Raw genomic sequence first — 24,126 nt, 5'->3', positions numbered from 1 at the left:
GCATTGAACCAGACGGAGAGAAGAGGGGGGAGATGGATCTTTCCGTGCATGACTCAGCTGCACGATGCGAACTTGGCTGCATCGGGTAATGACGTGCGCTCCCCCCGATCAACTTCTCCTTTACCTCCGAGCTGGGAATCTCCCACTAATGGAGACGTCCCAGTACAATTTGCAACATGACAATGATCCCGACCAGATTCACGTACATTAGTTTAATCTGACTACTATATATCCTAGTCGGCCATGCCACCAACCTCACATTACACCCATTACTCAGGTCGGAAAGAGACAATCTTTCCCCAAGTGTCGGCCGTGCCCCAAATCCCATGGCGCAAACACGATAACTGCACAATCTGACTGTGGTCGACAAACAAGTTGACATCAATGCCGAACTCTCGGATGTACCAGTTGAAGACCTTCGGGTCTGCTGCCTCGAACATGACGCCTTCCGAAGGAAGCTCTTTCATGATCTTCGATACCACATCGGTCCGCCACGATTCCACATTCTCGGTGATGCCCTCCGACTCGATCATCAAGCGCTCGACGCCTGCGTCGAGGAATTTCCGGCCCAGGTTCACCAACTTCGACGGATCAGACGTACCTATAGCTTCCAGCCCTGCCGCGGGGGTGTCGCCCCCGGCACCGAACTGAATCCCTAACTCGGGCTTCGCTTTCAGCTTGTAGGAGTGGACCTTGTCAACGAGGCGGAGCCAGTCGTCTTCGGGGATGGATAAGAAGCCCGATGAGAGCTCGATGACATCGAACCTAGAGTAGAGAGAATGGATTAGATGTATTGCAGAGACGGGGTAAACTGGGCTTGTTTAGATGGGAGTATACGCACCCAAGGTCCTTGCACTTGCGAAGGTACTTATCAAACACGGCGTTTGCATCGGGATGAGTGAGTAGGTGCTCAGCCCAACCGCCCTAAGGAGCGTTTAGCTAGCATCCAGGAAGACAACAGTATTATCTATCCCGGCTTACTGTGGAGACATAGACTCCGTGGTCGTGAGCAAGATCAATTAACTCCCTCAAAGGCCTTTCTGGGAAAAGAGAGAATGACCCTATTTGACTGGCTTAGCCTCTATCGTCCAGGAGCAAGCTGAGTAGCTGGAGCTGGTTACCTCCTGCAAACTTCAAGCCGTCCACATGGGTTCCCATGCTTTTGGTGGCAGTTGTCAGCAGCAAAATCTCTCCAATGTCTACACGGTCGAGCGGCTCACGTCTCCAGCACATCTGCTAGGTATCGTTTCCCCATGGCCTGTACTTCTAATCAGCTCCTTATGGGTCCTTAACAGCACACGGCACTCCAGATATGCTAAGGAATACGGCTGTATAGCCGGCATACAGTATAGTATGGGCCCCTGATTTCGGTGACACCCTTGGTCCTCGGTTTGGGTGGTCTGGGGTTTGACCGTGCAAACCCGAATCCATTCTTCTTATCCTGGAGCAGCGTGATCTCTTTCTTTGCCGATGTGGATGAAGAATAGCATCTTGTGGGCAGTACCGGCACCGAGGCTGAGGCGCTGGGAAGCTGTCGCAACGCAAAATTGATATTACTTCGCAAAGTGGAGGCAGGAGCGACGCGAGGGAGCGGTGCAAACATATTGAGGGTGAGTACTGATTATACAGAAAGACTAAAGCTGTGTGTTGCGAGACAAGAGGAGTAGGGAAGTGGATTTCTCAAGATTCAATTGCGTTGTGGTCAATACTGTACGGGCTTTTGGTTGCATTGAAGATTGACGTAAACAAGATCTCATCCTCCTCCTGGGTGAGAGGCATGGCGTGATTGGCTCGAGGGCATGTCAATCAATCAAGTGTATGGGGGTTTCTCTACCCAGTAAGCACCGATCCAAGAGTTTTGGGATCTTTGAGTCTAGATTGGGAGAACGCAAATCCTCGGACAAGGAGCACAGTGTAACGAAAGTGGGGAGTGGTTTAACAATAGCAGCTAACGCTAGCATGACGTCATCAGTAGGAGACAAGTCCTCGGTCAATTTCCTGGCCCTGGAGGAAAGATGCTCCTTTTAATGATTTATAAGTCATCAAATGATAACGAAGGACCAGAACTTAATGAAGCTACCCCAAATCACAACAAGTACTTCTCACGAGAAACAAGCTTGTCTCTCCTGCTGCTATGCTGTACTTGGCAGGCACCCTGGATCATCAGGGCGGGTCAATCCCTCAGTTTGAGAGTCTCCATTAGTCAGTAAGGCCGACCGAAGGGTCTTTCAACGGATTCGGATCTAGGCCGCGGCGCTGAACCTTGGTGGTAAGCCGGTTTTGGCAATAAAACCAGTTGGAATCATGGATCCGATTCACTGCACTGTTCTCAGGATGGAACCACTTAACTAGTTAGTTAGGGATACCCGCTGACTGAGCTTCATTTGCACGGAGTTCGGCGTCAGCGGAAACTGGGAGCGGGCGTGCTGAGTTCCGGTGCCGACACTGGACATTATTAATGCACACAAAGTCTTAGTTATGACGGATCAGTTCACATTGGGCCTTGGGGAATTTGCCAATTCGGAGGTATTGGCGGCTTGGCTTGGGCGGGCGCTCGGAAGCGGACCAAGTGGCTCCAGCCGTGGCCGATGCGAAGACTCATGCTAGGCGCTAAGCACGGGGTTTTTTTTTCCTTCTCTCGTACGTAAAGTACTTGGTCCGATGTGTAACCGCAGTACCTGGACCGCTTCAGGCGAGTACAATAATCAAGCTCATAATTTATACTGGTGATATGAGAATGCCGACCCAGTCGTTGAGCAATGTTGACTTGGGCGGACATGAGTATATACAGTAAGTGGGAAAAGTGCGTACTGTACCGTGTACCAGTCAGTACACTGTTGGGCAAGACAAGGCTGGACAAGGCTGAACAATCCGGGGAGGTGATGTTCACTGATCGACGCATAGGCCTCTCTCTGCTAGTTACTGGGTCGGGTTTCGTACACGCCTGCAACCTTCACATATGGACGATACTACTACTATACGAGATACATATATGTAGAGGCATGCAATGCTATGACGAGGATTGAGGAGGATAACAAATCAATAATCAGCACCAGCTGTGAGTAATCAGAATTGAAGGGAGACCCTCCATCCCGTGACCATGTGACGTCTTACCTGGTTCGGGGAAAGAAAGCAGCAGTCCACGGTGGGCAGCTCAGTGCTGGTGCTGCAAGATCCCGTTCCACCAACCATTGGTTGCTTCCCTTGTTTTCCTCGGATTGGTACTACTAGGTAGTGGGGCGACCAGCTTCCATTCTGTAATGATCATTACTAGTCAATACCGAGACGGTACCTACTAGTACTTCTCCTACAGGGAGGTACTTAGGGCTGACCATCCATTCACAACATACTCAGTTGGAGATTTGTTCACCGCTGAACTACCCGAGGTGTGTTGGCCATCATCGTAGATGGATCATACAGTCCCTCCAGCGTAGTTGTGATCATATTTCGAGCAGTTCTTAGTAGTTCTTCAGAGCAAGCTTGAGAGTCATGAGCCCGTACAGTAAGAGAGAGATATGACTTGTACTTTTTGCTGACCATAGAAGGTGAAATCTATCACAATCTCTTCACTCGAACTAGGACGAGCCAGTCATGTACAAATACTACTACCATGCCAAGGTAGACTAGGGTCTGGAAACCCGATGTCTCAAAAGAAAAGAAAAGAAAAAAAATAACACCCGGCTTCCGGTAGCTCCGATAACTCCAAACCACTAATCTATAGCGGTCGCCTGCTTTCCTTGGTTGCCCTTCCCTGGCTCCAGCATGTGTTAATTGTCACGACATATGCACAGAATAGCTACCGGTCAGGCAGGCCTCCGTGAGCAGTTCTCGTTATTGAGCTTCTTTCACCTCGCATGGTTCCTCTTCTTCTTCCCCCACCCACCCCCCCACTTGAAATTTGGCTGGGTCCAAGTACTGTACTATCTCGCCAAGTTCAAAGCTCTTTCTTACCTTTTGACTTTCTTATACTTAAAGTCCTAAGATACTTAAAGCATGGACTTGCCCTGAACCAAGAGGAAGTGGGCAGAATACGTAAGTGGAGGTTAGGTACCTACATGAATACCCCTCCCGTACATACTGTGCATACATACATAACCAGCCTCTCAACCAGCAGGTAGCGTGACATCTTTCCCAGTTTCCTTTTCCCATCCATCTCTCATCTTACATCTTACCTCGCTTCGAATCCACATCGCCTTCTCTCAGCTTGCCTCCCTCGATACCTGTACCTATAATGCTAGCACCCTCTCTTGCAACTTAACTTCTTCTTTTCTCTCAGTCGCTTATACTATCACAGCCGCTCATCCTCTCGAACCACGACACTCCCTTCCTCCATCCGCCTCGCCTAGATTCTTAGTCTTATTTCTCTCCCTTGGTCCTGGATCATTCTTCCGCCACTAGCCAGACCAGCGCATTCCTTTTCCGCTTCCATTCATCATGGGCGTAGGGGCCATTTTAGAACCTCTGACCGTCATCGTCCTCCTCTTCGGAGGCACTTGGATCAACCGAAGTACAGGGTCATTTCCTCCCCGGAGACCTCGTCGCACTTCCAATGTCGTGTCGCGTGATTCCTCTCCTGGCGCAATCGAGTCCGGCGTCTCTACCCCCACTGTCAAAGATACTCTACTAAACCGCCGTTCTTCATCTTCTTCGTCGCTCCCGCAGCTCGGTCAGACTGGTTGGCGCAAGAGACAGATCGGGCTCTTTAACTCGACCTTCGAAGTCACGTCTCCAGACACCACTGTTTTTCATGATCGGTTACTCAGTCGCTTGCTCCGCAAGTTTCCCTTTCTTGTCGAGTGCTGGTACTGGGCGCTTGTATACTGGGTATGGTTGAACCTGCACTCCCGCTCGCGACTCAGACCGGAAGACTAACCTACTGGATACAGACATATCAGTTGGGTCGCGCATTCACTGCTGTCACTCTCAAAGATGATACAGTCGATGTGGCGCGCAAACATGCACTGCGATTGGTACAGATTGAGGAGGCACTGGGCTTGTTTTGGGAGGTTTCCATCCAAAAATACTTTCTTCGCCATCCCACTCTCATGACCTGGACCAACTGGATCTATTCGTTCATCCACATTCCTGGAACAATCGCCTTTCTCGTCTGGCTGTACTATTTCACCATCACAAGGAACCGATCCGACGAGTCGCAACCAGGAAAACCGCGCGGGCTAGTGAGCGGCTCACCCGCGGGGTCTCATCTATATCAGGCCCGGCGCCGAACTCTTGCCGTGTGCAATCTGCTTGCCTTTGTGGTTTTCACTCTGTGGCCCTGTATGCCTCCTCGTCTGCTGAGCGACAAAGATGCGAAGGGGCCCGACGCAGCCTTGGGCCGTAGCTACGGGTTTGTTGATACTGTGCACGGAGTCAACGGCGCGGGCAGCGTCTGGACCGAGAATCGCTTCTGCAATCAGTATGGTAAGTCGTGTGGTCTTGAAGACCAGCTAGGCGTCCTGGGCTATTTCTGAACAATGTCACTGACTGCGTGCTAGCCGCCATGCCGTCGTTACACTTTGGCTACTCCCTCATGATTGGTCTCACCATCATGACCATCCCGCTGCCGCCACATCAGCGTCGCCGCACCCGCGTGGCCATTGGTCCTTTGAAGCTGCAGCTTCCTTCGTGGCGCCGGCTGGGCTGCCTCGCTCTGGGCTTTGCCTATCCTTTTGTGATCCTGGCCGCTATCGTCGCCACCGCGAACCACTTCATCTTGGACGCGATTGCCGGTGCAACGGTATGCGCTCTCGGATGGAGATTCAACGGAATCCTCTTGAATCTGCTACCCCTGGAAGATTACTTTCTGTGGGTGGTTCGTATTCACAAGCCAGCATCGAACACCACGGACGGACTCGAAGACGCAGTCGGCTGGGTCGACGATGGCATTTCCGAACACACCTCTCTCCCTTAATGCAGCGACAGTCGGGAGGTGATCCCCTCCTGCCCACTTTGCCTGTCCTAGAGCTTGATGATACCCTTGCATATGCAACATTAATGTCTATGAACCCCACTCCGAACCATGACCTCGATGACTCCCTGCTAATATGCTTCCTCGATTTATTATTTGGCCGTATCATTACGTCCATCATGTCACTGCAATTGACGCAGTCCTTACAGCGTATATACAAGCATCCTTAGGAGATAATGCAAGTATGAGTGCCTGATTATTTTTTCTTATTCTTTCTTTCTGTGTGATTGTACGAGTTTAGACCGTAAATGAGCATGATTGGCGGTAGTCAAGTGGTTCTGCGCATATGAGTCGAGTGGAATCTCCAAGTACTAAAATATAATCATATCTCCAGCGCCCGTAACGTGTGCTATGGAGGAAGAGTGGTGGGGTTGATACCACCGTATTTTTCGGGCTCACCTGGCAAAGTATATAAGGGTATACGGAACAGGGTAACAAAGACGGGTCGCTTCGTCTCTACAAGTGAGATCTCGACGTCCATCTAAGTGAAGGCTCCCGAATTCAAAGTGAAAGACCGCAAGTTAGTGGTGAATTGGTGGATCGGAGTGGTATCAAAAGGGCCTGGAGGAGGGGAAGTGTGAATGAACAGTGCGTGTGTACTTTGTATGGTCTGAGGTGGGCGATTTCTCCATTCTTGACCATCATGGATTACTACTACCAACTCAACTACTACCCTTTCGCACGTTCACACCCAACCCCATCACTCCTTTTCTCCCTTGTGATTGTCGAATTAATTCCCCATCAATCAATCATCTCGGTAGATAGAGATAAGACCGACCTTTTTGTCTTTGTTACGTGAGCAGTGGTGGGTTTCCCTGCTCTTTACCTTGCAGAGCAGATCCTTGCGACCGCGGGGTTTCTCGGTGTTGCTCGACGTCCTCTTCGCGTTCAGTCGCTCTTGGCTTGACGAGGGTGCCACCAGGTCAGTCCGCAACCTCCCTATTACTCCTGCATCACCTTCTAAACTCTTCAACCAGATTTCCTCACTGCACTGTCACTTGCACCCGAGTCTTTGGGTCTACCAAGGGAGGCAGTAATCTACAACTTTGGTCAGACTGGGGAGGGACTCCCCAACTGTCACCAACAGCGATCCCGTCTATATCCGGTCGCATCGCCTATTGAACTCCAACAGAAGGACCACCACCATCTAATCTGAACACGATCGCATCCGCGTGTTATTGACATTGTCGTTGTTGTGTTGAAGGTGGTAGTGCAGCAGCAACTGCGGTCTACAGGCAGCTGGCAGATCGTCTCGTGCCGCTGGTGGTGTGCGTGTGTGCTCGCGTCACAGTCGTGAACCGGCAGAATTCCCCTTGACACAATCATCGTCTCTCGACCTCTGATTACCATCTTGTCTGAAACGCGACAGCTTCATCTACACCTATCTATCTTTCAAAGCCGTGTTGTGACCTCGGGTGCCGTGACCTCGGGAGGAACCAGTGACTAGCACTCGACTACTCCACTACAAGCACAGCCTTTCCAGCAGCTTATCCAGAGAAAGCTTTATGAACCAGATAGAGTCTATCTGGTTGAAATTCGAAACAGAGCGACCTACTGTTGTGGTTGATCTCAAGTCTTGAGAAGGTTGTGGCTGTTGAAGTGTTTGCGTCATTTGCGGTTTGGCAGTGTGTCGCTTTCCCTTCCCCCCAAGAAGTGCAACGCGTTGTTCGACTTCCCGCCTCCCGGCGTCGCGACCTTCTCCACCACTTCTCTCTCTCTCTCTCTCCCTCACTCACTCACCTCACTCTTCCCCCTCCCCCCAACCAAATCCCACTTCAACCTCCCCCCCCCCTTCCCACCCCATCTCATCCTATCGTCGGAAGGTTCTTGTTATCTCCATCTCCTACTGATCTATTATCTCATCCGTCGATTCGTCATCTGATCCCTAGCGCATCATGGCCGAGGAGTCTCCTGCTGCCTCTGCGCCCGCTCCCGAAGGTGCTGAGCCCGTCGAGCGCGCGCCTGCCGAGACCCAATCCACTCCTGTGGACTCGGCGCCAGAGCAGTCCAAGGAAAAGGAAGAGAAGGAACCCAATGGTTCGGATGAGAAGTCTTCAGGTAAATACTCGTCTGATCTTGGCTTGCGCTGGCTTGGTTCTCGACAAGGGATCTCCAACCAAGCTAAGCCCCCGTATATGTGACACTCTCTAACATCTCCCATCAACCACGTATAGAGTCTGCGTCTGCTTCTGAGGAGAAAAAGGAGACAACTGAAGCTGAAAAGCCCACCACCCCCTCTGAGCCTGTCGACGCGAAGGAACCCGCCGATGGCGCCGCCGCCCCTGCAGAGCCCGAAGCCAAAGCCGCCCCAGCATCGGAGGCCAACGGAACACCCGCCTCGGCCAAGAAATCATCAGCCTCACGGCGCAAATCTACCGGAGGTTCATTGAGCAGAAAGAAGTCGCAAGTTCGCGTCCTGCACCTCGACGCGAAACCTGGTGATTATTTCCTCGCGCGTCTGAGAAGCTACCCACCGTGGCCTTCCATTATCTGCGATGAAGAGATGCTTCCCCAGACTCTGCTGGAAACGCGTCCCGTGACCGCTCAGCGTCAAGATGGAACCATCAGAGAGGACTACGCTGAAGGCGGCAAGCGCGCGCACGAGCGAACTTTCCCGGTCATGTTCTTTGAGACAAATGAATTGTGAGTAACACTTGGCGTTTCTGCCTTACAATTGTGCTCCCCCCACCGTGATCTGTCTAACACCGCTTTAGCGCCTGGGTCCCCAACACAGACCTGACCCCTCTCGAGCCTGCCACCTGCAAGGAAGTATCAGAGAAGGGCAAGAGCAAATTGTTGCTGTCTGCTTATGCCGTCGGTGCTGAAGGTCACGATCTCCAGCATTTCAAGGAGCTTCTGGCCGACCACCAGCGTGCGCTTGAGCAAGAACATGAGGAGATGGAAGCTCAGGCAGCTGCGAAGGCCGCTGCTAAAGCTGCCCGAGAAGCAAAGAAGAACAAGCGCAAGAGCATGGACGTCGTTGACGACGAAGATGTCGAGATGGAGGACGCTGATGAGGAGGAACACAAGCCGAAGAGCTCCAAGAAGCGGAAGAAGGATGCTGAAGCTGATACTACAGCGGATGAGAAGGTGAGTCAGGGGTGGTTCATTCGAACGACGCAGCGACAGGTAACACTAGCTAACGATTTTCCTTCGCGGTGATTAATAGCCCGCAAAGACGCCCAAGACTACCACTAAATTGAAGTTGACGACACCCAAAACCCCGACCAATGAGACTGGAAAGAAAGCTCCTGCTTCTAGCAAGGCCAAGCAAACCGCCAGCACTAAGAAGGCTGGCAAGGCTGCTGCAAGTGACGAAGGCGAAGATTCTCGTCCGGCTTCCAAAGAACCTGAGAAGAAGGTCAATCAGGAGGAACTCAAGGAGAAGAAGGAGAAAGAGAGTAAGTGCCCTAAATGCAAGATCGTGTTTGGCGGAAGATGTGCTCACACCATGTAGTTCTCTTCATCCGCCACAAGCTTCAGAAGGGTTTCATCTCCCGTGAACTCCCACCCGCAGAGGAAGAGATGACTGCTATGTCGGGTTACTTCAGCAAGCTGGAGAAGCACACTGATCTGGAAGTGTCAATCATTCGTGCGACCAAGATCAACAAGGTGTTGAAGATGATCGTGAAGCTCAGCTCTATTCCTCGGGACGAGGAATTCCAGTTCCGGCAGCGCGCCATCAACATCTTGTCGAAGTGGAAGAATGTTCTTGATGCTGACACCACCGGTCCTTCCGAGCAAAAGGAGAAAGAGGACAAGCCCAGAGCGAATGGCGTTCACAAGGAGAGCAGCGTGGAGACGCCCGTCAAGGCCGATACTGAAAACGAGAAAGAAGATGAATCTAAGGAGAGCAAGACGAATACCGCGGAGCCCCAGGACGAGCCGATGACTGATGCCGATGTAAGGGAGAAATCGGATGCCCCCGAGCCGGTGAAGGAGGATGTTGAGAATCCCTTGAAGGCTGAAGAGACATCGGCAGAGAAGGAAGAGGAGAAGACAGCCGAAGAAAAGCCGGCTGCAGAGGCCGTGAAGACAGAGGAGAAGTCTGCGGAGGCAGCTGTTTAAAGAACAAAAACCATCTTTGTTTATGGGTGCCTCTTATTTGCTTTCCCGCTGATTTTCGCAAGGCTTTTCTGAACATCCTATTTCATCTGTGCAGGACCTCTCCTACTATTTAGCATTTGGGTCCTGTGTCGTCACTGCTTCTTATTTGTCTCTACAACCCCCTCTCTGTTGCTTGTTATCCACTCTACCATTTCTTGTTTTGGAATTCCATTGCCCACGAGAGTCGAAAATTGACAGCGAAATCAAAACTAGCCATTGAACGTGCATCTCTCTCTTGCGCCCGTGATCATTCGATTTCGATCTTTGCTCCTGACTTCTGTACATTTTCTTCCGAAAGCTTGCTTATCTGACTTCTCCGATCCGAGTAAGACTCAATCAACTACATCGAATCCGACTGGTGGGTTTGATAAGAAGCTGCGGAAGATGAACCTGAGGCTGCACCGAAGTCTCATCGTTCGCTCCCAAGCGCATTTCATTTGATTATCCGACATTTTGTGCTGTTCCTGGGCTAATCTCGCCCTATTTCCCCAGAGACCTGTTTTTGCTTGATTCTTTCTCCCTCTCGCTGTATGAGTTTGTCCTTTATGAAATGATCTGTTGCTGTGGGATGGGGGCTTCCATTGCATCCGGTTGTCTCTCTTTGCGCGGGGTGGGTGGATGGTGGTGTGTTCAGACCCACCCCATGTTTTTCTTTCTCTGTGCGGGGGTTTGTTCTTCTACCTGGGTCTTGTTTCAGGATTTCGATAGTGATTTTGATTTTGTCTTTCCCCCAAAGGGAACATGGTGTGTGTGTTTGTGTGTGTGTGTGTATGCAGTCAATTGTTTTAAAGGTTTAATTCCTCAGCCCAATGAACTCGGATTTGGTTCTTCTTTGACGCCTGTCAAACATTTAGAATACAGATGCTGGCTCTCTTGAAAATGGCCGAGATACAATGAATGGCACACTCTCCGCCCAGAAGAAGATGCCGTGCAGTCATGCGAGTGCGATGCTACGCAGATGGGCAACAAGCAATCCAAAAGACATAATATAGTATCCATCCATTAGTGTTGTAGTTGGCGAAAACCATAGGAAGAAAAACCTCGACTCAACCCACGTGGATCGATGACTGTTGTTATTGTTGGGGGTATAGACAAGAAAAGCCAGAAAGAGAGAGGGTTTATAAACAGAGGACACCCACCACACACTCCATGTGAGCAGTCATGGAGACCAGGGAAATAGAATACTCCATAGGTCAGAAAGGTAAAAGATAGGTAGGTATATGTATGCGTGTGTGTGTGGCATCCCAGCGCCGGCTCCCAAAAGATCGAGGACCAAATGTGGGGGGTAATTAGTGGAAGTGTATGTATGGATGGTAACTGATTTCTATCCGTATATAGATGCTGTATATGTTGTTTGCAGTGAGCCGAACGTCGGGGTGCGTTGCAGGAGGGCCATCATGAAATAATTATTTGTTGGGCGGGGAGGGGGGACTAGTTGGCTGTTGGTGTGGATGGACCGGAGTATCCCTCTTCCACCGCAATGACACATACGACTGAGATGTCGTCGACTTTGCCGCCGCGGTACCAGTCTCCGGGGTAGTAGCGTTGAGCTTCTTTGGCAAAAGGCCCGTCGCGACGCACGTCCATGCTTGCTAGCTTGGCTTCGCCGGCGATGGTGGCTGCTATTAAGGATTGGAGGCTGTAGACTTGGTCCCGGGGGTTTGAGGAGGCGGATTTGCTGGATGAGGATGTGCTGGCGGCGGAGGTAGAGGAAGTGGAGGAGGTCGACGAGGATGATGGCGTGGGGGAGGATGCGGGAAGAAGCGGCGCCAGGCCTTCGGGGCCGGTGAGTTGGTGCAGATCCGCTGAGGGCTGGATCCCGGCCTCCTCGGTGGAGGTCCAGGCGCCCGTAAGAACCATGCGGCTGGACACAAGTTTGAGGATATCTTGGTTGTTGAGGTTGTCGAAGACTCCGTCTGTGGCTAACACGAGGACGTCTCCGTGCTGCATCTGAAGGTTGGTGACGGCCGCGTCGCGGGGGAAGTCTTCAAGAAAGGCACCGCCGAAGATGGACGCCTGGGCGCGCATCCGAGGAGGAATGATGCTGAGTTGGTACGGAGTATTGAACCCGTGAGTTTGCGGCACCGAGTAATGGTGCACAGCGGCGAGTCGAAGAAGGACCGAGCCGGAATCGCCGAGATTCGCCAACTCAATCTGACCATCGTCCAAGCCAACACCGACGGACGCGGTGCTGCCACCGGCTGGAATCGACTTGTCTGCTACTACCTGATCGTAGCCCACCTGGAGAAGATGCTTCGCCCGCAATTGCTCCGCTGGTGCATCCCAGGCAAGGGCCGATTGCGCCATGTAGCCACAGAGGGCGTGAGAGAAATCCGCCGGATCGACGCGGGATTCTGCCCATCCGCCAACGCCGTCAGCTACGGCGAATGCGATAGCTCCGGAGTCGCCATTTCCGATCCTGCTGACGAAGAATGCATCCTCGCCGCTGTCCGGTCTCCTTTTCCTTCGCAGTGCAGGATCCTGAGTGTCTGTTGCAACGCCGATAGCCGGGTGGAGGTCGGGATTGAAGTCGTACGAGTTCTTCGCCGGGTGAAAGCGACGGCCCTTGCCAGAGGCTGAAGCAGCGACCCGGTAAGAGATACGAGGAGAGGAGGATTGGGAGGATAGCGGCGCGGTTGTATGAAAAGCCCGGCGATAATCGGCAGACGGCGGAGTTCGTGCGACGGGCGCAAGACAGAAGGATGATCGGGAGGTCAATCGACGAGGGGACGATTTCTTTGCGGTAGCAAAGGAGGCCAAGAGTCGATCACGGACGACGGTGTGTAGGCTACTGCAGGCCGAACTGCAGGCTCTACTGTGGGAGGCCAACGCGAGCATCAGCAAAGATCCCGGATTGGAGCCGGAGAGTTTCTATCCTGTCTGGGCCAGCAGTAACAGGGGGGTCGAGCGGTCGGCGACGGCGACGGCGACGTCCAGCAGAGAACGAATACTGGTGTGAGATACACAAAGAAGAGTGGAGAGGGAATAAGGTAGCCGTTTCCAAACGCCGGCTGACTCGACAAACACAGAGAAAGAAAAGTAAGTGGGAGAGTTTGGAAGAAGAGACGAAGGACCGATGGAAATTTCGGGCCAAAAGGCCGGCAGTTGCTGTGACCGCCCGCCGCCGTCATCGACCGCCTCCCGATGGGCGAGCCTCATTCAGCCGGTCGTCGAGTGTAGCTTCTGCTCTGATGTGGTGATCGAGGAGTGTTGACGGGGAGGTATAGGTTCATGAGGTCTAGAATGTTGAAAAATGCTCATTGGCTGGTCAGCGATCTTAAGCGCAGCTCTCAATAAACTACCCTGATATAGTAGATGATGGCGGAAGGGGACCATGATATGCACGAAATGAGTTCATGACGGTTCTTGGAGCCGATTCAGGACGAAGAAGCTCAATCAGTATACTTTCAGCGAGTCTCGAGAGATATTTTAGAGAATGCGCGAGAGGGAATTTGAGAAGAAGACAAAGGTGTTGAGCGACTGGACTTTGGATGGAGATTGTTGATGGGATTGTAGTTGATCATTGAATGGGCGGGTTGATTTGCCTTGTCGCCCGCCGCCTTCTGCAAAACGGACATGCCGCCATTTCATTTCCTCTCCAACTTTGGTCTCTTCTGCCCTCTTCACTTTCTAGATTCTTTGCTATTACTTACACTCTCTACCTGGTATAAATAGGCTCTACGGTCCCCACCACTACAGTTCGAAACTGTTAATCTTTTGACGTGTTGGCCTAATCGAGTGGGCATTTCTTGGCGAATCCCCTCATCTCGTCGCCCATCATGATGCACCCATCGCGACAGGCGTACGTGGAGGAGGCGCAGGTAGGATCATTTCCCATCGCTTCAGCTGCCGTCTGATTCAGACCGAATACGCTACTTCCGCCATCTTCGGCTCACAGGACGACTGTGTCTATTTGGGCGCATTGACTGACATTCATTTCTACTGTAGGACACGGATATGGGCATTGACCTAGCAAATATACGTATGCATCACTTGTAATCCTGACGAATACTGACGGAATCCCACCTCGAAGCTGACATCCCAATCTTTCATACAGCCGTGGACCGAAATTATGACCTTCCCTCTTCCGCAGCGGGCATCCCGGCGGAAAGAGCCTCTGCCATCCTATCCCAGTTTGAGCGCAAGAGGAGAGCCGCTGCGATGGCGGTGCCCACTGACGACACTCGAGTGCGCGCGCGACTACGAGAGCTTGGCGAGCCAATCACACTCTTTGGCGAAGGACCTGCGGATCGTAGAGACCGCTTGCGCGAGCTGTTGACTGATCTTGCGGAGAAACAGGATGCGGCGGCGGCGGCTGCTGAGGGCGATGTGGAAATGCGAGAGGGGACAACCGAAGTCGACGAAGACGAGGAGGAGGAGGCTGAGCAACAGGAGGAGTTTTATACAGAGGGTTCCGAGGAGCTTCTTAAGGCGCGGAAAGAGATTGCGCGGTTCTCCCTTCCCCGCGCAAAGGCCCGTGTCGCCAGGCTGCGTGAAGAATCGACTATCCCCTTGCGGACGCATATCAAACACCGTAAAGCGATCAAGGAAAAACTGCATCAGTTTGACCTCTACGGTTCCCAAATCGCGGGTGACCGGCCTGTCAGCATTTGTCGCTTTTCGCCCGACGGGCAGATGATCGCAACTGGTAACTGGGGAGGAGGTATCAAATTGCTGACGGTGCCCAACCTCGAAGAAAAATGGTCAGTCAAGGGACATGCAGACAGGGTCGGTGGATTGTCTTGGTTCCCCGGTGCGACGTCTACCGCCTCGGAATCGACGGTGAATCTGGTCTCAGGTGGCGGCGAGGGCAATGTGTGTCTGTGGTCCTTAGACAAGGAGCAGCCACTGGCGACGCTGTCCGGTCATAGTGGTCGTGTCTGTCGGACGGAATTCCACCCGTCTGGCCGGTATGTCGCTTCTGCCTCCTACGATACTACTTGGCGATTGTGGGATGTGGAGACGACGGCGGAGTTGTTACTACAGGAAGGCCATTCGCGTGAGGTGTACGCAGTGGCATTCAACAACGATGGGTCACTCATGGCGAGCGGAGGCCTGGACAGCATTGGACGTATCTGGGATCTACGAACAGGCCGGACTGTGATGATTCTGGAGGGACACATTCGGGAGATTTACGGTTTGGACTGGGGTGTCGACGGATATCGGGTGCTGTCCGGGTCTGGAGACGGATGGGTCAAGTGTTGGGATCTGCGGCAAGTGCGCAACACCGGAGGAATCGGCGCCCACAAGAGTGTCGTCTCTGACTTGCGATGGTACAAGGGCGCCGAAGCCACTTCCATCCTACCTTCGGAGGGCCGCATGGAGGTGGACGGCGAGACATCTGGGCCCGCACAGCCTAAGAAGTCGGGAACATTCTTCGTGAGTAGTGGCTTCGACAAGAACGTCAACATCTTCAGTGCAGATGACTGGTCATTGGTGAAGAGTCTCAGTGGGCATTCCGGCAACGTGCTTAGCACCGACATCAGTGCGGATGCACAATGGATTGCCAGCTGTGGCCACGACCGGACAGTGAAGCTTTGGGGGATCGAATAAGTCTGAGTGTACTGTACCATATACGACTGCATAACAATAATTACGAAGCTATGTATCATGGCAGTAGGAGTGCGCTCTGGTGATGATATCATTTTGACAATAAGTCTTGACATTCCACCATGCAATGGCAGGCGGTGAGCCACAACCCTCAAGTCTAATCTCACCGCCCGCTCGATTCCGCGGGCAAAATCGGCCGTCTATCCATTATCAATCAAGAATTCCGGAGAAGTAAGAAGCTTCAATTTCTTTGCTCATCTTCATCTACCATTTCATTCTGCCCATAATCATGGCAACGACGCGTGTAGCCACACGGCTACTCTCCGCTGGATCTTCTCGGCAAAGTTTACAAGCTGTGTCTCAGCGCTCATCTACCACACCCACAACCCTACCATATCCCCGGTGTCATCTCCGACTCTCACCGTCGCCACTACGACGATTTGATAACCACCACAACCTTACCAGCACTACTCGCTGCTTCACCACCAGCTCTTACCTCTCCTCATCTACCTCCTCCGCCCCCCTAGAGATCCCGGACATAACGAACCACTACACGATCTTCCGGAACACGCTCCCCGCCGGCCCGCCACCGCACTCCCCGTTCTCGATCTCCCCCGCGGACCTGCGCCGCGAGTTCCTCCAATGGCAGGCCCGCATCCACCCGGACAAATACCCCTCGGGTCCGCAGAAGCAGCAGGCCGAGGCCCTGTCGGCGCGGATCAACGAGGCCTACCGCACCCTGCTGGACCCACTGCAGCGCGCGCAGTACCTCCTCCGCGAGATGCACGGGATCGACGTCACGGCGGAGGATGGGGCGACGAAGCACGCGCTGGATCCGCAGACGCTGATGGAGGTCATGGAGGTGCAGGAGACGATCGAAGAGGTCGGGGCGGACGAAGGGGCGGAGGAGACGATCCGCGAGCTGCAGCGGGAGAATGAGCAGCGGGTCCGGGAGTGCGTGCGGGCCTTGGAGGAGGCCTTTGATGGCGGGAATATTGAGAAAGCGCGGACCGAGTGTGTCAAGTTGCGGTTCTGGTATAGTGTTGGGGAAGGGCTGAGGGAGTGGGAGCCCGGGACGAGAGAGATTCGGTTGGTACACTGATTTTGAAGTTGGATTTGGGACATGCAATATGTGTGTTTATTCTGTGTATACTACTCTCTCTCTAGTCTCATGTCTCCCTCGGTCTTCTGTGGATGATTAGATATAGATGGTGTTGATGGGGTTAATGATACCGTTTCCTCTCTTAGTGGCATTGTGGGCTGTGTTGAAGGCGGGGGTGGGATATGTGGTAAATGTTGTCTACTTATCCATAGTGACAATGGGTTGTTGAATCACGCCTTGTCGCTGTGAAATTGGATCAGATCATCTCATGTTGGAAATTAAGTGTTGTGCCTCGGCTTTTCGAAGTAACCAGTTTCCATGCAGGGTGGGATGGCATTCAGATGCAGGCAGTCACTGGTTAGGGCACGGCAGAGTACACTGAAAGTGATCTTCAAACAAAATCCCGCGAGTCTATTTCTTTTTCCCATAGAGAGGAAAGGACAAAGCGAATCACGGCCTCTTTGACATTGGCACTATAGCTCAAGGAGAAATTATCAACTAAACAACTAGACGACCAAATCAGACCGAAATAGGACCCCTGCAGGCCCCAGACGCCGACCAGCGTGGGTTGACCGCCGTTGGGTCTCGAAAACGAAAAGAAAGGCTGGGATTAAATGATCCATCGGGCAACAACTCATCATTCCCTCGCCAGCCCCCTCCAACTGCCCTCTGGTTGGTCTTTTCCCAATCCTTGTCTCGCGTGAGAACATGCAGGAAGGGTGCAATATCCTTTTGATTGATCCTCGAAAAGGGGGAGGGAAATCGCAGACGAGAGGCCAGATGGAGGGAGCACCTTTCCTCCCCACTCTGTGCATTTCGCAAACCATGCAGGAAAACCTTCAACCCCTCCTTCGACCAACCTCGAGGAAAGACAGAGAGACAACAAGACTGATCAGAGCTCGGATGACCAGGCCGATCCCTCCGGGACGCAGAGCAGCTTGTCTTCCCCGGTGGCTCGCGCGATAAGACGACCGTCGTGAAAAGGTTGGCGGTCAATCCACTCGCTGCTTCACACCCCCCCGTCATGATTGCCCACGTAGCCAGACTATCGCTCTTTCGACCCAGTTGGACTTGCCTCGTGCGCTTGTAGCTTCTCTTTCGGTGGAGGGGAAGCTAAGGACATTGCCGAGAGAAAAAAGAGAGGGGTTTCTATTACGGTCAATAGTGCGCAGGCTGCCGGTTCAACGCAAGCCCCGGTGCAGAATATATGAAAGAGTCATGATCAGGGGTCGCATGAGCAGATTCGACCTATTTTAATTGAGCTGCGTCGCTTCCTCTCCTTCTTAAATCTCCTTCAATCCCTGCTTCTCATCACTTCGCTTCCCCCCCCCCCCCTCTGGTGTGTCTTGATCTCTGGGAAGAGGACTACCCAGAGCATAATTGGAGTCATCGTCGATGGAGGCAGATCGAGATTATAGTAGGTAGGTAACTGACTCTTACCAAGCAAAAGCCCTTCTTCCTATCTTCCAAATCTACTACTCCATGCCAACCCCGACAGGACGGCCACTGATGGCTACAGCATCGTCCATTCACCGCCATTCACCTTCCTGGTTGGTCCAAATCACACCAAACTCACCATCCAGGCTGGTCTAGCCCGTCATGTCTCCCAGCCGCTTGACCATCTTATGAACAGCGGTGAAACCCGGGAGTCGAAACATCACATTGCCGTGCTTGAGGACGAGGATGTCGAGACCTTTGTCGCCTTCTGCGAGTATGCCTACACTGGGGATTACCGCGTGCCTCCCCCAGGGTCGCGCGAGGAGGATCGCGACGATGAGCGCGTGAGTAACCCTTTTCGCGGAGTGTTCTCCAAAGGCTCCCCGACCAGTCCAGTGCGGACTATTCCTCCGCGTGCCCCGACTCCCCCTAGAACGTCTTCAAGGGAGACCCACGACCGTCCCGGCGAAGGCGTATATGCGGGTTCTGGCAAGGACGACGACGACTGGGAATGTGCAATCGCGCCAGATGAAGAGCTTGCAAACCCTGGACAGAAATTGAGAACAGAGTCTAGAAGGGCCAGTGATCAACCGCTGATGACCCCTGCCGTGGATAGGAAGGAAGAGGAAGACGCTTGGGATGCGGCGGACGACGAGGCCGCCAAAGGCAAGAAAGGCAAGAAGAATAAGAAGAACAACAAGAAGAAAAGGGGCGGTGCCTCTGAGGAGGCGACCCCTAAGCTGACACCTCCTTCCACGCCACCTCCTGAGAACTTGAAACCCGAGGAGGAGGGGAACCCAGCTGCTGAAGCCAACACGGTGACGGAACAATGGGAACATGACCATGCCCCAGTGGAAGAATCCGGTCCTGCGGAGTCGGCTCCGTACACGGAGACTTGGGAGCAGACGGCTGCCACTCCTCCAGCAGAAGCCGAACCCAGCGATGCAGACAAGCTTGGTGCGAAGGACAGACTACAAGCACCCAAGGAGGAGAAGCAGCCGGGTCACGACCACAGTGGTAGGAGACTGACTGGGCCGATGATTGACACCTCCTTTGCCAAGCAGCAGTACTCCCGTCTGCACGAAAAGGGAAGCAACTTATGGGATGAATTCGCCGCCATCGACTATATCGACCCCCGCTCCTGTCTCAGCACCAGGCCTCCTAGCGCCATGTCCTCTCGCTCGCCACATGAGCTGCCGTACTTGGTCTTCCATGCCAAGCTCTACGTCTTTGCGACACGGTACCTGATCCCGGCACTGGCTCAGCTCTGTCTCCGTAAGTTGCACCGGGACCTGCTGTATCTCGGCTTCCCTGAGAGGGACCAGGTGGAGGATGATGACGATCATCATGCTCTGGCCAGCATCAAGGCTCGTAAAGTCCTTGACCTGCTACACTATACGTACACCAAGACCACCCGTCTGGAGCCGATCACTCCGACCTCTGCCACCCAACTGCGGGACAACGAGTTGCGGAAGCTGGTTGTGCACTTCGCAGCGTGCAAGGTGCGGGACTTGGCCTCGTACTGTCCGCCAGTCGAAAGTGATCTGGGCTCTCCCTCGACTAGATCCCAGAAGCCTTCCGCTCAGGGCTTGCGGGCATTGCTCGATAGTACGACGGAGCTTGCCTCTGATCTCGTATACCGGATGATGATGTGATGTCGTTTTGGTAGGTATGCTGTGAACAGCACCGTTTTTTTATTACTTCTTCAATGCCCCCTTCCATCTTCTGTGCTTCGACCTTTGTTCCTGGCCATGCATGTGAACCCGTTTATTTCCGTTTGTTCCAGAGGATTCCATATAAGGATGTACGAGCTGCATAATCCGGCGTCCATATCTGGCTGAACGATTGTCGATTATCTCATACTATCTGCGACCCCACATCAACGACTTTTCTTGTGTCTTTTTATGCGACTATGATTTCGACCATTTGAATGAATATGATTGACTTTCTCTCTTGCTGTCTGACATGAGATATAATTAGCATAACTTGCGTACTGGCTTCTTCTTGATGAAATTTTGCTGTGCATGGTTAGCGTGGGTGCCTGCTCGAATAGTTTGTTAGTGAAACCAATTCCAGATGATTCTCTGTGATTTGACCTGTGTTCTGCATGCGCTGGACATTCGTCTGACCTTCCCCGTTGAGCATGAATGCCTGTTTCTCGTCTGCTTCGCTACAGACCACGTTTCCGTGAAGAAGGAGGCGACAGGACGGGGCTGCTTGCTGCAGGTCTGACTGCTGTTGCTTGGATTGTCAGGCTGCAGAATAATTGCTTGCGGATTGCGTCAGGAAATCAGGAAGGATGAAACGCGCTCTAAGCGACAGACGATCATCGAAAACCGAAGTACTCCTTTGGTTGCAGTAGTACGGAGGAGTCGAGCCGATCAAGAATGCTGTTTACGTATGAGTGGAAGAAGTGGAAGAAGTGGAAGAAGCTGAGCCATGCTTGGCGAGAATAACTCGTAGAATGGCTGGCTGGGCACTGCCAAGTCTTTCCTCTCCTCCTCCCTAAACGCTTTCCCGCTCTTCCCTCTTTTCTACTCAGTAACTTAACTCTTCCTTTTCCTTAACTTTGGTCCTCCACTCCAGCCAGCAACTCTCCCCCGGCACAGACACACTCAAACCCAGTTGCTGGATGATTCGACCATGAAACCATGAACCAAATAAACTCTTCCCCCTTTTTCCGGTTCTTCTTATCGGTCCCCTCCTTCAATCTTGGGCCACAGCCACTGTGAAGCTTGGCGGCGGGCCTCCCGTTGACGCTGCGCTGTCGATCTTCTTCTTGGCTTGGGTTTCTCCCTATCTTTGAGCCTACTCATCACTATCCATTCTATCCACGTTGAACCCTTCTTCCCTGCCTGCCTGCTTGCCTCCTAGGTTGATGGCCGAATTCTCTGAGTCGCACTCCCCAGCCAAGCGGCGATCTATCACATCTCGGCCGGCGCTCAAGAACCTTATCCTTGGGCCGAGCCACGACGATAGTCATTGACTTACCTTGGCCCTGCCGATGTTGCTCACTTTCGGTCCGACAGGGGAGGCTTATCGGCCTCTTCCGATTGGTGATGATGGTGATGATGATGATGCAAATCGCTCAATGAGCCGACGCTGGTTCGCAACACTTGTGTCTCTTCCCATCGTGGTCGGAACATTTCTATCACTTACGGCTTTTCACTTAGAACGCGTTTGCCTCAAATTTAGATTCCTCGGCAGTTTCGAAAGCAAACTACGAATTTCTCTAGGCAGCTGGTATCCTCCTGACCATTGATCATCATCTCTAGCTCTCTTTCAAAGAGAATGCTGCAGAAATCACATCATGCCATGACATGCGCCACTTGTAGACGGCAACAGAGATGGCGTACACATTCCACAGCTTGAAACTTGATGGAATGACTGGCTGCTGACGTTGTCTCTGCAATTGTGACCCACTGTCACAGTACCATACACTTTGAGCAAAGCCGAGACTGAAAAAAGGTAGATCTTGGTCCCATCCAATTCCTCGGCATCCAGCCCACTCCCTACCTTCGATGATGCCTGGACTGTGGACCGGAACTGCAATCTTGGCAGGTGGTATGTCTCCTCCCTCAGGTTGTTTACACTTGCTCGCCCTCCTAATTCGCCGCGTGTCTCGCGAGGGGCCCATTGTTGGATCTGCAATCGTCAACGCCCAGACCAAGTGTCTCCTCTTCTGTCGCACTTGGTGGATCAAAAAGATCAGACGCTTGGCGACACCGTATGCTCCATCCCCTTCAATGGTAGTAGCGAGGGCAACAGAGCAACCCAATGTTGCGAGGCCCTGTCAAAGCCCTGATGGATAGGGGCTAATGCAGGCTGATGCTATATCTGTGCTTCTCCGCTTCTATACTGGGTTTGTGGTTCACACTCATTGGCTTTATCAACATATTCAAATTGGCTGTGCTAAACTCATTGCGGACCCTCACTTGGGCCTGAATGCAGCTATAGAACTTCTTGTCGCTCATTTTCTACTATTAAAACTTGCACCGTTTCCATTAGATAGTCATCGGTACAGTCGTTCTTCTTCATCTTCATCTCTCTGATACACAGTATGCTCGAGCAATACCCGCCTCCCGGCACCTCCTGCTCGGACCTTACAACATACCAGCATGAGCTTAAAGCCTCCAAATTCTCTAGTTCCACCAATGTGTCTCTACGGGACCGTCTGCGTCATTTTACCTGGGCCTGGTATACTCTGACTATGAGCACCGGCGGCCTAGCCCTCCTGCTGGCCAGCCAGCCCTACTCCTTCTCCGGACTGCAACAGATCGGGCTTGCAGTCTACATCGTCAACCTGGCCTTCTTTGCGTTGCTGTGTAGCCTCATGGCCACACGCTTCATTCTCCACGGCAACTTCCTCGACTCCCTCCGACACGACCGCGAGGGTCTTTTCTTTCCAACTTTCTGGCTTTCTATTGCAACTATCATCACCGGCCTGTACCGCTACTTCGGCGACACCACACAGCCTGCATTCATTTACGCCCTTGAGGTGCTCTTCTGGCTCTACTGTGCCTTCACTCTGATGACCGCTATCATCCAATACTCCTTTGTCTTTACCGCCCACCACTACCCTCTACAAACGATGATGCCCTCGTGGATCCTCCCCGCATTCCCTATCATGCTCAGCGGCACGATCGCCTCCGTCATTGCCGAACAGCAGCCCGCGCGCTCTGCTATTCCCATGATCGTCGCCGGCACCACCTTCCAAGGCCTTGGCTTCTCCATCAGTTTCCTCATGTACGCGCACTATATCGGGCGCCTCATGGAGACGGGCCTTCCGTCCCGGGAACATCGACCCGGGATGTTCATCTGCGTTGGCCCCCCGGCTTTCACGGCCCTTGCCCTAATCGGCATGACCAACGGCCTTCCTGAGGATTTTCAAGTCCTTCAAGACCCGCACCCCTTTCAAGACGCGCACATCCTCCGACTCCTTGCCATCGCCACGGGCGCTTTCCTCTGGGCCCTCAGTCTCTGGTTCTTTAGCATTGCCATCATCGCCACCATCCGCCTCCCACCGACAGCCTTCCACCTCAACTGGTGGGCCATGGTTTTTCCAAACACGGGTTTTACTCTCGCGACCATCACGCTGGGCAAAGCCTTCGATAGCCCTGGAGTCCAGGGCGTCGGATCTGCCATGTCCATTTGCATCGTGGGGATGTGGCTGTTCGTGTTTGCGAGCAATATCCGCGCCGTTGTCAAACGGGATATTGTTTTCCCTGGGAAGGACGAGGATGTATCAGAGTGATCGTTGATCATTTGTTACTTCACTCTGTCTCAGCGATACTGGTATCTTTTCAGCATTTTTCCGCCTCTTGTCCTCTTGTCTATGTGCTGCATATACTACATAGAAGTCATTGTTTCTCAGTGGCTCGGAATGGCAGTGTGCCATTTACTTTACGAGCGTTCCGGGCGTTGGGAGCCATATTTTCTTTCCGCACAACTTATTTTTCTGTGAATATTCGGGTGTTTCATATAAACATACTCGTCTTCGAGCGTTTCGCATGCCCTGCGTACGATACAATTATACATTAGATAGAGGATAGAGGATTCAAAATAGCATAAAATTCTCTTAACTTGTCTACGCATTCTAACCATTTTTTAACTCTGACCTCCTTCAGGCACGATAGTCCCATGTAGGATGATTTTAACCAATGGACAACAGACAAACCACGAGTCTCGACATATCACAAGGACCATTCCACGCCTTAGCGTGAGTTAGACTAAGACATGCCAGGTAATGGTACTGAGACCAGTGTAGTCTCCACAAAAGGTCCAACCGAGTCATGCCCGTGTACAACCTTGAAAGGTTCAACCCCCACCAGCCAAAGAGGACGAACGCGATGCGGTGTGACAGACCATGCATCCTGCGCCCCGCGCCCCCAATGCCCCATGGCGTAGCGGGACGCGACATGAACATCCAGCCAACACCGACAACAATCTACTCATGCTAATG

At 52.6% G+C, this 24,126-nt stretch overlaps 9 protein-coding genes across 9 annotated transcripts; 6 read left to right on the top strand and 3 right to left on the bottom strand.

Annotated features, from left to right (window-relative positions):
• Positions 1-126: 126 nt before the first annotated feature.
• Positions 127-1,475, bottom strand: BO66DRAFT_391260 (phosphosulfolactate synthase). The gene is made up of 5 exons (XM_025647211.1): positions 1,221-1,475; positions 1,122-1,159; positions 982-1,061; positions 842-924; positions 127-765 (listed from the first exon to the last, which is right to left on the bottom strand). The coding sequence occupies exons 1-5, from the start codon at positions 1,253-1,255 to the stop codon at positions 270-272; spliced, it is 732 nt and encodes a 243-aa protein (XP_025504635.1). The 5' UTR covers positions 1,256-1,475; the 3' UTR covers positions 127-269.
• Positions 1,476-4,274: 2,799 nt separating this feature from the next.
• On the top strand, positions 4,275-6,276 carry BO66DRAFT_391257 (phosphatase PAP2 family protein). Its single transcript, XM_025647210.1, has 3 exons — positions 4,275-4,824; positions 4,887-5,421; positions 5,496-6,276. Exons 1-3 carry the CDS (start codon positions 4,435-4,437, stop codon positions 5,909-5,911), a joined length of 1,341 nt encoding a protein of 446 aa, XP_025504634.1. The 5' UTR covers positions 4,275-4,434; the 3' UTR covers positions 5,912-6,276.
• Positions 6,277-7,751: 1,475 nt separating this feature from the next.
• BO66DRAFT_72343 (PWWP domain protein) lies at positions 7,752-10,107 on the top strand. The gene is made up of 5 exons (XM_025653538.1): positions 7,752-8,026; positions 8,143-8,611; positions 8,683-9,058; positions 9,138-9,369; positions 9,426-10,107. The coding sequence occupies exons 1-5, from the start codon at positions 7,864-7,866 to the stop codon at positions 10,034-10,036; spliced, it is 1,851 nt and encodes a 616-aa protein (XP_025504633.1). The 5' UTR covers positions 7,752-7,863; the 3' UTR covers positions 10,037-10,107.
• Positions 10,108-11,506: 1,399 nt separating this feature from the next.
• On the bottom strand, positions 11,507-13,577 carry ppmA (type 2C protein phosphatase PTC7; the record flags this gene model as incomplete). The annotated part of the gene is made up of 2 exons (XM_025649848.1): positions 13,378-13,577; positions 11,507-12,890 (listed from the first exon to the last, which is right to left on the bottom strand). The coding sequence occupies exons 1-2, from the start codon at positions 13,431-13,433 to the stop codon at positions 11,507-11,509; spliced, it is 1,440 nt and encodes a 479-aa protein (XP_025504632.1). The 5' UTR covers positions 13,434-13,577.
• Positions 13,578-13,675: 98 nt separating this feature from the next.
• On the top strand, positions 13,676-15,673 carry BO66DRAFT_391253 (putative pre-mRNA splicing factor). Its single transcript, XM_025647209.1, has 3 exons — positions 13,676-13,896; positions 14,024-14,057; positions 14,133-15,673. Exons 1-3 carry the CDS (start codon positions 13,855-13,857, stop codon positions 15,626-15,628), a joined length of 1,572 nt encoding a protein of 523 aa, XP_025504631.1. The 5' UTR covers positions 13,676-13,854; the 3' UTR covers positions 15,629-15,673.
• Positions 15,674-15,888: 215 nt separating this feature from the next.
• BO66DRAFT_391251 (J-type chaperone JAC1) lies at positions 15,889-17,173 on the top strand. The gene has a single exon (XM_025647208.1). It carries the CDS (start codon positions 15,915-15,917, stop codon positions 16,725-16,727), a length of 813 nt encoding a protein of 270 aa, XP_025504630.1. The 5' UTR covers positions 15,889-15,914; the 3' UTR covers positions 16,728-17,173.
• Positions 17,174-17,238: 65 nt separating this feature from the next.
• BO66DRAFT_391250 (uncharacterized protein) lies at positions 17,239-18,062 on the bottom strand. The gene has a single exon (XM_025647207.1). The coding sequence runs from the start codon at positions 17,751-17,753 to the stop codon at positions 17,247-17,249; it is 507 nt and encodes a 168-aa protein (XP_025504629.1). The 5' UTR covers positions 17,754-18,062; the 3' UTR covers positions 17,239-17,246.
• BO66DRAFT_391248 (uncharacterized protein) lies at positions 18,050-20,258 on the top strand (the record flags this gene model as incomplete). Its single annotated transcript, XM_025647206.1, has 2 exons — positions 18,050-18,148; positions 18,226-20,258. Coding segments are annotated over exons 1-2 (1,615 nt in total), but the record flags the coding sequence as incomplete, so codon positions are not given.
• A 1,755-nt stretch (positions 20,259-22,013) lies between these two features.
• BO66DRAFT_72282 (tellurite-resistance/dicarboxylate transporter family protein) lies at positions 22,014-23,730 on the top strand. The gene has a single exon (XM_025653537.1). It carries the CDS (start codon positions 22,225-22,227, stop codon positions 23,416-23,418), a length of 1,194 nt encoding a protein of 397 aa, XP_025504627.1. The 5' UTR covers positions 22,014-22,224; the 3' UTR covers positions 23,419-23,730.
• Positions 23,731-24,126: the final 396 nt, after the last annotated feature.

This window comes from Aspergillus aculeatinus, assembly GCF_003184765.1.
Source record: "Aspergillus aculeatinus CBS 121060 unplaced genomic scaffold BO66scaffold_20, whole genome shotgun sequence".
Taxonomy (NCBI): Eukaryota; Fungi; Ascomycota; class Eurotiomycetes; order Eurotiales; family Aspergillaceae; genus Aspergillus; species Aspergillus aculeatinus.
Note: the sequence above shows the minus strand (reverse complement) of the source record. Positions and strands in the feature narration are given on the sequence as shown.